General features: G+C 33.1%; 1 protein-coding gene, 1 long non-coding RNA gene and 1 pseudogene across 2 annotated transcripts in view; 1 reads left to right on the top strand and 2 right to left on the bottom strand.

The window, feature by feature from the left end:
- The window catches only part of LOC109242342 (putative glucose-6-phosphate 1-epimerase), a 4,471-nt gene extending 2,097 nt beyond the window's left edge, over positions 1-2,374 (bottom strand). The window contains exons 1-5 of the mRNA XM_019409206.1: positions 2,198-2,374; positions 1,863-1,949; positions 1,116-1,226; positions 820-871; positions 396-533 (exon numbers count right to left, since the gene is read on the bottom strand). Coding sequence (XP_019264751.1) covers positions 396-533; positions 820-871; positions 1,116-1,226; positions 1,863-1,949; positions 2,198-2,265 — 456 coding nt within the window. The 5' untranslated portion in view covers positions 2,266-2,374. The remainder of the gene's footprint in view (positions 1-395; positions 534-819; positions 872-1,115; positions 1,227-1,862; positions 1,950-2,197) is intronic.
- Positions 2,375-4,910: 2,536 nt separating this feature from the next.
- On the top strand, positions 4,911-7,698 carry LOC109242341. Its single transcript, XR_002070382.1, has 3 exons — positions 4,911-5,197; positions 5,683-5,854; positions 7,617-7,698. It is a non-coding gene; the product is annotated as an uncharacterized LOC109242341 (long non-coding RNA).
- LOC109242340 lies at positions 7,150-9,692 on the bottom strand (annotated as a pseudogene).
- Between the last annotated feature and the right edge of the window lie 2,279 nt (positions 9,693-11,971).

Here is an 11,971-nt window from a genome sequence, read left to right as displayed (position 1 = left end):
ACGAAAAGGTTGGGTAGGGTGGGTGGTGGGAGGGTATTTTAGGGGGGGTACGGGGGGATTACTTTTGAAAATTGTTTACTTCTGTTTTGCAGTACCTCCTTGGTGCTTGCATTAATAAAATTTACTTACCTTTTCAAAAATAAAACGTACTAGTTACTTTTCAAAAACTTCAAATTAACATGGGCAAACATCATTTTGAGATGGAAAGGTAGCTGCGCATTTTCCCCATAGCTCTGCCAATAGCATTCAACCTTCTGTTTACTCAAACAGTTATTTATCCAGTTTAGCTGTTCGTGAACAGTTAATTAGCTACAGAAGCAATCTAGGAATATGAGGATAAACAAGACGACAATATTGATTGGTAAATGAAGATGTTAAATAACTACTATTCGAACCTTGTAAAGAGCGTGGAAACTATAGTCCCACATTGCACGGCTGTAAGGGCCATCCTTTAGTTCCACAGTAACAATAGGATTCCCTTCCACATTTTCGGAGCTAACAAGAGACCAATTCATGTTCCTTCCAAATCCGTGCTGTCAATTAGAAGAGCATATGGATGACTCAAAACCAGCATTCAGAAACTGATCAGATAATTTGCCCAAGAATATATTGACACATTGTGTGCCCTAATTACCAATATAACTCTAAGTGGAGCTTTAAAATATATTTCTAGCATCTGACTAAGTGATAAAGTGTGTTGGCAGCAGAAATTGTCAGTTGAAGGTTTTGTAAAAGAGTTGTGTCTCCAGTAAAAAATACTGAGCTCTCCAACTATAAGTAGTCTAAGCTATATACATAAAAACGCATGAAGCAATTTACCTGCTGGATTGGGCCAGGTCCAAATTGGGGGAAACAATGCGGTATTCCTCCACTATAAATGTGGAATAATCAGTAAGGAAGGTGATATAACTTCTTTAGCTCTTTCAGTTTCAAATAAGAAATTGAAGATACTGCAACAATAACAAAATTAAAGAAAATAGCTTCTGCTCTGGTGAACTGTTAATCACCAAACATGGTTGACTGTGTTGAGAAAGCAGAAAGCTTTAGCCATTTAGAAAGAGTAAACTTAATTGTGAATAAATTATAAAACTTGAAAACTGGAACATGCACGAAACCTGATTGGTTTCTGACCATTGAATACAGCATCTGGTCTAACAAAAAGAAGATCTTTACTGTCTACTTTCCAAGATGTGAGACAAGCTCCAAATAGATATAGCTCGGCCTCACTGCAAAATAAGGGAAAGAAAAATGTTTCAACTTTCAACCAATCGACAACATATAAACCAGCTTTTCAATGATAGTACACAAAGAACATATTGATTTTTTTTTGGATAAGGACATATTGGCTTTGCCTATTCAATATCCAGTGTTTTGGCCTTGTCAAGCTATAGGAAGTAAGCATTGCTGCATTACCCGACAAGTGATATTTGCTATGGGAATGACTAATGTAGTACTATCAGTATGATCGATAAACAGCTGATTGCATAACCAGTTATCACTTTTCTTTGACATCTACCATTTCCAGAACAATTAGTTTTTTGTCCAGACTGTGATCAATTCAACATGAAGAACTTGGAAGATCTTCACCAACCTTGTCATTACATTTCTTTTTACTTATCCACCTTTGAGAAAATAGCCCGATATATTTAATCCTTCAAGATTAGATCTTTCCTGAGTAATTAATATAGTACAATTATGGTTAGGATTAAGGTTCTACATCAAATGGCTGACTTCTTTTTCCACAACTATTTCTTACAATCCTACTTGGACAGAAAATATACAATTTTCGCTAGCCTTCACAATCTGCAATTAATAAATTAACATCTAATCTGAACCATTAAGCTAAAAAACTAAGAATGTACCTTCCATGAGGAGAAGTCAAAACGACCTTGGGTAAATTCCCCAACCCTTCAGTAGATTTCACACTTGCAAATGCCATCCCTGGATATCTGCAGCCAACCCCAACCCGTTAATTCAACCACTTTCTCAACAAACACAGAAACACCCACTTAAAAAGATTGCATTTTTAAGTCTTACAAAGCGAAAAAGATTGTGTTTTTGAAAAATCAATAACTAGTTGGGTATCAGAAAAGTGACTGATAAATGGGTGAAATGAAAGAAGAAAATAATACCCAAAAACTATAATTAAAAAAAAAGGAATGGAATTTGATATAGAGAAAATGAAGGTGAAACTCACCGGTTGACTCGCCTAAATTTGGAGGAGGTTAAGGGAGAGCAAGACCAAGTCATAGACAGTGCTGCCATCTTCTGTTTGATGGCAAAAATAGAAGGATTTGCAGAAAGTAAGTCTTTTTTTGTATTGAACTGGAAATTGTTCTCTTTTTATTTATGTGTGAAGTTCCATGTTGTCCACTGAACTACTTAACTGGATATTGTGCCTTCCAACAAGTAGGAATATTCTTTTCTTTTTCCCTTTGCTTTTATAGTTTGCTATGTTAATTGAAGATAATTCTTGAAATTGCACTAATATTAAGTAGCAACAAATTTTCTACCAATTCTCAAAAGGGGTTATTAATTTATTATTGTTATCATCCCATTTGACTGTTCCAACAGTTTGCATTTTTAGGATATGTTTGGAAAGCTACCAGTAATTGGAATTGGTGTAATTACTAGGGTAGTAATTACACAGCCTAGTAATTATACAGTTATGTAATTACGAAGATCTGTTTGTTTGTCATAATGTAATTACAGTATAATTACAAGTTTACTGTTTGGCTGCACAAGTGTAATTATACGGTTAAATTAAATTTTAAATGAAGTAATTATCAAAATTTAAAAGTTAATTTAATAAATATATGCCTATAAATTTTGATAAATATAAATAATATTATATTTGGTATTTAAGATGTACATTTTCATGAATATCATTAATTAATAATCATATATTTATAACTAATATTATAAAAATATAATATATATATATATATATATATATATATATATATATATATATATATATATATATATATATATATATATATATATANAAATATATACCTATAAGATTTTATAAGTATAAATGATAATATATTTGGTATTTAAGATGTATATTTTTTCGTGAATATACATTAACTAATAATCATATATTTATAACTAATATTGTTAAAATAATATATATATATATATATATATATATATATATATATATATATATATCAAATTAATAATATTTAATTTAGATACTTCCAAAAATTAAAAATATACATTTTGTAAGAACATCATGAAATTCATGTTTGATAAAATAAATTAATATTTATAAATATAATGCCATAACATTATTCAAATATTTGACAAAACTAATCTATCAATTCTAACTAAAAAATGAACAACATGCAATGTGAGCTAATACTACTAAACAAGTAAATTGGAACCATGAATATAACACAATTTTAAAATTAAAAAAAAAATCTAACATATGTCAAATTCCAACATAATAATAGTAAGTTCCACTACAACTTAAGATTAAAAAACATAATAAGTTTATAACTACATTCAACAATAAAATTCCTCTTTAATTGCACGACTCGTTATTTCTAATATTAGGAGTTGTAGTTTCAAAAACTAGAATAATAAAATAAATAAAAAAAATATATAAGCAATTACATGGAATAAAAAAAGAGTAAAGGTAGAGAAATAAAAGATAAATAATGTACAAAGAAAAATATAATTTAAAATTTCAAAAGAAATTAAAAAGTAAATAAAATTTAAAAAAATTAAAATAATAGAAATAAAAAGTTATAAGAAAATAATTTAAAATAAAAACAAAAAAGAAAGAAACTAAAAGGCAACCTTGTAATAGCATAGTGTAATTACCACCAATTCTCACCTCCCCCTTGAGAATTGGAGAGTGTAACTAGACCCCTCCAATTACACCCAATTCCATGCTGACCAAGTAATTACTTGGCCAAACAAACATGCCAAACTGTGTAATTACATCCAAATCCATTTCCAAAGTAGCTTTTCAAACAAGCTCCTAATTATTTGTTAAACTAATTCTTAATAATTCAAGTTAGTTGGCTTTAAAGTACCCTTTTCACCCAAATATTAATGCGTTTAGGTTTAGTGCTATTTTCAAACATAAAATTTTCACAAAACAATATTTGTGGAACCAAATCCAAAATATGTAAAGTTTTCAACAGTTCGGGAAAAGGGCCAAATATGCCCCTATAATATTGAAAAAGATTTAATATTGTCCTCCGTTATATTATCGGTCCAGATATATCCCTAACATTATACTATCGGTCTAAATATATCCCTGACATTATAAAAGTGGTACAAACCTACCATTCCTCCGTTAACTGCCTCCGTATGACCACATTTCAATGCCACCTCACTATTCCACTCCCATTTTCATCCCTTCCCCACAACCTTTCTTTCCCTTTCATTTGAAGAAAAATCACAAATCATAGATATACAAACACACTATACCAAAGAATTGCTAACAAATTTAGCGGCAACACAATGAAATGCAAAATAAAACACAAAATTGTAAGGTCAAGCGAAAGGTATGTATAATTCCAGGGTCGGCCTGAGAAGCAATAGGTATTTTGAAAAGCAAGAGGAAGTTGAGGCACTGAAGTCTTCAAAATAATGAAAGAACTTTAAAGTCATTGAACTTGGTAGCTGCAAACAAGGTGAAATGGTGAGGTAGCAATAAAATGTGTTCAGAGGGGAGGCAGTTAACGGAGTAAGGGTAGATTTGTACTACTTTTACAGTGTTAGGACTATATTTGGACCGATAGTATGATATTAGGGGTATATTTGGACTGATAGTATAACGAAGGGTAATATTAGACCTTTTTCAATAGTATAAGGGCATAGTTGACCCTTTTCCGTTGTCCAAAACCAAACATAAATAGCGATCAAACGCTGCCTAGGAAATTAACATATGTCCTTTTCTGCTAATTGTAAATTCTCTTCTAGAATGAAGTACACTTTCCCTTTCTCTCAGAACACAAGCTCATCTGAGCTACATTTGATGAAAACGTACTAGAATGCACTACTTCCCCAATTTCTCTCTTTCTCTTTTTAAGTGCAAGCCTAACTGACCTAAATTTTGATCAAACCTACATGATTTCTTTTAGCATATTTCATGGAGGTTACTCACGATTCTAGGTATTTTGCTCCGATTATTTGGATACTTGTCGATGTCTCTTTCGATTTTTCGCAATTACAGGTGGGTTTTAAATGAGAATGATTTATGTTGCAACCCATTCTTTCTCTTTTTCTGCAGCACCTTTTGGCCGCTTCCACATTACTAATCTCAGTGGCAAAAATCATATAATTCGCAAACCGTAGGACATCAGATCTTGTTCATTACATTTGGTGTAATATTTCTGATGAATTGGTTAAGTATAGAAAAGATATGAATACCTCATTAATAGTTGAAGTTTAGCAACCATAGCTATCACCAAGAAAGTGATCAAATGCTCTATTTTGAAGTGCTCGCTTCACCACCACGTCTTATTTGATTAGTTGATTGCTTAGAACGCTTCTGCTAATTCGTATAATCTAAAATTGAACTTTAGTGGTGGTGTATAGAAAATATACCTAAATATCCTTGTTTCAAGAAACAAGAAAAGAACTTTGATTGAATCCTATGAGTACTTTCAACAAGAACATGTTATTGTATGTTGATAAAGAAATGATTTTTATCTATAGGTGATAATAGTCAACATCAATGGAGCCTCTGCACTGATAGAAAAACTTCTCCTACGATACCAACACGCGAGTAAGATTAATTCTTTACACTGCTGACAGAGGAGGCAATTGTCAAAGTATTTGCTTCAACTTAATGGTACAGAAAATGTCTAGTGGCAAGCTCGGGACTAAGGTTTCCTTTCTCTACTATTTGCTGTTCATGCGTTTATATTTCACATTTCTCTTACTGCAAAAGTGCTTCTGCATTCTGCTTACCTATAAACTATGATACAATAAGAATCTGAAAGCATTAAGCTACATGTAACTTTAAACTGGAAACATTAAAGCATTGAAATATCACTAGTATTATTGACTTCAAAGTCCTCATCAAAAAATATATCTAAAAGCACTTGATGTCCTTTCAAATGGCACCCATCAACACCTATAACTGGTGTTCATCCAGCTAAGAACCCTTGTTCACATGCTGCATAGCAAAAATAGAACCTAAAAATCTTTTCGTACCTCTGACAATTATTTTTGGATAATCATCCATCATCCAGCTTCAGAATACATGTAATCCTTGGATTACTCCTTCATAGCTCCGCGCAATGGTCCTACAACATTTTAAGTTGTTCTTCTTTGGTCTTTGTAATCACGTCTCATGCCTTCCTCTTTGCCCTGTAAGATTGATATCTACTAAGTGTACACTTTGTGAGTTCTTTTCACATGAGCTTGAAATTCTTTTACTGCCCAGCTAGGACTAATTCTGAACTCTTCTATATACTTCTTAACCAAAAATCTAGAATCAATAGTCCTATTGTCTCTTTGGTCGCCACATGAATGATTAGGGCCTATTGTCTTGATCTTGAAAGGTTCATCTTGATCTGCTTTTGATGTGAATTATGAACCATATTCAGCTTGGCACGTTACGAATTGATCTTGGCCTCCTAGTTCATTCTTTACAAACTTAATGGATTTTTCTTCATCATAGCATGTATGTGAACTGTTGCAACTTTTTGCCAATTGCATTTTGACCATTTCTTTCTTAAACTATTTTTTTAATAGTTCAGTCTAGTTGGCTTTAAATTACCTTATTCACCCATATTAATCCGTTTAGGTTTAGTGATATTTTCAGACACAATAGGTGTACAAACCAATTTTATAAAAACAAATCCAAAATATGCAAATTATCTCAAAAGCCAAAGCCAAAACTAATTCTCCCAAAACCAAACATAAATCAAACCCATCAAATGCCACCTTAGGAAATTAAGATGTCTTTTTCTTCCGATGTTTTTTAACAAAATAGCTAGGATGTTGGTTTTCCTGAAGTATAAACTGTTACTTCAAAGTGTTTTTGTGTGGGCATCTTGGCATTATCTTATATGGATGATGGAAATATTTTAGGAGATCCAGATGCTTAATTAGATTAACTCATGTTTGCTATAGTTGATAAACTTATCAAGTCAAAAGCAAGTATCGACATACGTATTTCAATGCAACTAGTAGATATTAAATGAATCAGGGAAGTTCATAAAAACAACAGTCCAAAATCTTGTGGACCTTTATTACAACTCAAACTACAAATGAATCCAAACGAATCTCTTTGATTTTCTCAATAGAAAATCCTTTCTTAGATGTGTATGATCCTCGAAGCCTTTTGCCTCCATATGGAACATGAAGCAAATTTGTAAAGATGGACAAGATATCCATCTGTACAGATAAGAGCGAAAGCCAGGTGAATTAGCAGCGTGGAAGATCCTTGGGTGGAGGCAGAATATTATGATCTGATCCTGGTCCATTTTCCACTAAAAATGCTGTTTTTAGTCCCCATCCTGTGTGCAACTCCAGATGACAGTGGAAAAACCAGACCCCTTCACAGAAAATTGGATATGCTAAGAATAAATGAGAAACAATATATAGAAAAAGTTCATTAACTAAAGTTGGTTGTAAACTAGGTACCTGGATTATCAGCTCTGAACCGAATAGCAGTCCAACCACCCGTCGGAACACCTACAGTATTTCTTTCTACAGGATCAACCAAGTTATATTTTGCTGGATCCTTTTTGGGATCAAAGTTTCCGACGCCAGTTCCAACCACAAAGAAATTGTAGTCATGAAGATGGAAAGGATGTGATTCCACTGATAACAAGTTGGTGTCCTGAATTACTATTTCAACTGTGGAATTGAAAGCAATTTTACTAAGCCTTGTGCCTAGATTTGTCCGTAGGTTGGCTGTAAGAGGTGCCCCTGTAAAATTGAATGGAGTAGGTGGTTTGTCTGGGAAATCTGGAGTGTACACACCCTTAATGTTGAAGTAATGAGCTTGAAGAAGTGCAGTTTGTGGCATGCTAAAGGTAATGTTGTTGAGAGAAGCTGTAAACCGAGTTCCATTTAGACAGGTGGGACAAGGATTTATTCCTAGGCCTACTGTAAATAAGAGGTGTCGATCAACATTTAGGGGAACGTTTGCTGGATATTTAGGGGTATTTAGGCTTTTGAGTTAGAGTTATAGGTCAAAGCAAAGTTTGAGTCATTTTGTTCAGGCAAGGTTGGAAGTTTTGGGAGTACAGTTTGTGGGATTCCCTTGTACTGGAATATAGCAGTAGCAGTCTTGTTATCCACAGAGATTGGAGCATCCATAAATGCTCTTGCAGCCATGAAGTATCTTCCTGGAACTTGGTTGGCATGAACCAGAACGTTTGTAGTCTGGCCTGGCGCAATCAGAATGGCCTCTGTGGTGAATGGTTTCGTGTAGACTGCATCAATTTCCACCACTGTGAAGGTATGATTAGCCAGCGCAAAAAAAAGCTCATCGTTGAGAGCAGCATTGACGATTCTCAACAGGTATGTCTTCCCTTTTTCAACTTCCATGGCAAAAGTATCTGAGAAAGAAATATAAATATTAATTGATGTTGGAGCCAAACACTTAACAGCCATATTTTTCTCATACACAAGGTTGAAATACTCCAGTCAATGTCATTCTCTTAATTCTTACGTTTCTCGGAACATGGAAAAAGAGGCCCTGGCTTTCCGTTGATTGTATGGGCATCAGACATATTAGGAGGTATGCCCAAGGCGTTTCCTTGTTTCTCGACTTCTTCAACATCAGCATTCCACCATTCTCCTGCAGCATGATCAAATGAAGCAACGTCATGTTTTATTTATGCTTTGCCATAAAAGAAGTTCAACAAATTTCGGGGTCGAATTCTATATATACTAATGAATGCCACACTCACCTAGTACAAGTACTTCTTCCCTATCTGGTTGAGGGAAAGGGAAGGGAGTTCCTTGTTGTGGCATGATAACTATAGCACCATAGACTGTTGCCCTTAGCCAAAGAATGTGTGCATGCCACCATAAGGTTCCTCTTTGTCCTGTTATATTGAAGTCATAAACATAGCTATTTCCTGTCTGAATAGGGCATTGTGTTATGTAAGCTGGCCCGTCTGCCCAACCATTGCGATATTGTTTCAATCCATGCCTGCAATAAAAGCATCATGTTTGAGCCTCTAAAATTTGACAGACTTCAAAATGTTTTGCAATTTTTATATGAATTTAATGTTTCTTACCAGTGAATGGACAAGTTATACTGTGCAAAGTTAGTAACATTGATTTGAACTCTATCTCCTTCTCTAGCATATATAGTTGGACCTGGAAATCTCCCATTAACTGTAACAATTGGCTTTGCATGGCACAATCTGCTCACATTTGCCACTTGAACCTGTAAAAGACAGAAAGCTGGTAAATGAGTGGACAAAGAAACAAAAATAGCTAGAAACCAAAGTAAACAAAAGCATATTTTTTTGAAAATTGAAGACACTAACATCAAACTGATATTTCTTAAGGGCAGCCTCAGCAGGTAGACAAATGAAACAAAGAAATCCAACGACAAGGAAGCCTAGGACTGGACAGAAACTTGTCTGCTTTGCCATTTTTCTTAGCTAGATGTTCTTAAACAACTGTGTGAATGGATGATGAGAAAAGGAATTAAGAGGCATATTTATATAAGTGAAATGGTAGGGACAATTTTGTGAATGTTTTTGGTTGCTAAGGGGAAGAGGGTGTTGTAACAGAGATTAGGTAGAAAAGGATTTCAATGGGCTGTACTACAAAGCTTATAAGCAAAATTCAGATGTAGACATTTTTAAAGCTTTGACTAACGTAGAGGCTAAATTCAAAATCCAACTCAAGCTACAAACGAGGAGTAGAAAAATAAACATTAGTATATGAACTTTATCTTAACGGTAAAGAAAAGAAGTTTGTCTAGATTGTTTGGTGCTATAGTATAAGAAGGTGCATGTTAATTAGCATGTAAAATGAGGCAGACCTCAAGTAATATTTGACGGCAGTTTCATTGGCTGGTCAAATCATAGCATTTGATTTCGATTTTTGACATAGGAAGGAAAGAAAATTGCTAAAAGTATTAAATGTTCGTTGATCTTTTATTATCAAGTAAACCTACTATGAGTATCACCATTCGTAGATGTTTTCTACGGGTTATTTTTATTATCTTTGATACTGAAATAGCACCTTCAGTCATCTGAGTTGTCTATCCTTTACTCTTCTCTCAACTAAGTATTTCTCTTTCTTTTCTTTTTTCTTCTCGCCTTGGTGTTATATTAATTTTTTTTTTTGACGACATTACTAATTCTCCTGGAGTAGATTTATTTGTTGTTAATAGATTGCTAAGGACAGGGGCGGCCCGACGAATTTTGTGGTCTAAAGTCAAACTTTATGAGGGGCCTTAAATTTTTAATTTTTTTATTATTATTTGAAGTCTATTTTTTTAGCTTTTCAAAGATACAAAATTATTAATAATTCTTTTTATAATCAATAACTCCTAATAAGTATTTCCCAATTGATAATATAACTAATCCATTTAACCTTCTTGTGACATTGTTATTCTTAGGTAAGATTTTATCAGTTTTAATTTTGAGAACTTCTTTCTGCTGAAGCAACGGTAACATGAGTTATGAACATTATTCCATAAGCAATTTAGGCATTTGGAAAAGAATTAAATCTTTTTATTTGATTAAGTGATTTATTTGTTGTTTATAGATTGCTAAGGACAGGGGCGGCCCGACGAATTTCCAACATTTAGTGATCTTAGTTTTTACTGCCAAATAGAAAACCAAAAATATTTTCATATACTTCGAATTGTTCAAATCTATTTTGAAGTGAAAAAATAGCCTTGTCTATTATGTATAAAAGTAATCAACTTTAAAGGACTCTTCGAAACATTTTGAGATTTTATTATCAACATTCGCATCAAATCACGTTTCTTAAGAAATCCGGGTTCGATATTCATTTCAAGTGCAATTTCCTTGGTAGAAATCAGAGCACTTGCAAATCCTTCTTCTCTATATTTGTTAAAGAAAGAAATCAAACTTTTTCACTTTACAGAACTTTTTTTTAAACTTATACAGAGTCTATTAGGTATAACAAAAAATGGGCCCCCAAATATGGGGCTTAAAACGATTGCTTTACTTGCTTTTTGGAAGGGCCGCCCTGGCTAAGGATATTATCCGTGCTATAGATTTACTATAGTGAGGGAGGGGAACGTAAAAGATTGAAATCTTAATAGAAATGTATCCAAAAGGTTTGGGTAAAGTTACAATCACTACTTGAATTTGAGAAATAAAATGAACCGATAATATTGTATTATCATTTGATTCAATTATGTTCTGAAATCAAAACACTATACAAGGTTTAAATAGACTAAAGCACTATCTAGAAAACTGTAATAGATTACTAATTAACTTTGCGAATTATATGCAATTATTCAGCCCATTTTATCATTGAAAATTGAAATATACTACAATGTGTTTTACTATTTCGATTAATTTGAGAAAATAGCTCAAGGAATGAGCCACAAACCTCTCTCCTGCAGGCTCAAATTAGTTACTTAAGAATGAGCAGAGACACTAGAGAATCGAAGTTTCTAAACTTGTCTCAATTTCGTGATTTAGTCCCCCTAAATTGTTTGTTTTCTATTTAACTTGTCTCACTTAATCTTTTAAACAAATGTTACAGTCTAACACCTCTAAACTGAAACATTGGATACTTGACAAGTATTCCCAAGGTTTAGAATTTTGTTTCATGATAATTTTCGGATTAACTAAAATAAAAAAAATTCAGAAATTGCTTTAGAAGCTATATAAAATCTTGTAGACCGGAAAATTACATTATATATATATATATATATATATATATATATATATATATATATATATATGTAGACAGAAATTGTCACTTATGCCTTAAAATGTAGATGAAACGGCATAAGTGACAATTTCGGGAACAAGGTTTC

Source organism: Nicotiana attenuata, unplaced genomic scaffold, assembly GCF_001879085.1.
Source record: "Nicotiana attenuata strain UT unplaced genomic scaffold, NIATTr2, whole genome shotgun sequence".
NCBI classification, from domain to species: Eukaryota; Viridiplantae; Streptophyta; class Magnoliopsida; order Solanales; family Solanaceae; genus Nicotiana; species Nicotiana attenuata.
The sequence above is the reverse complement of the archived record's forward strand: the minus strand, read 5'-3'. Positions and strand labels throughout refer to the sequence as shown.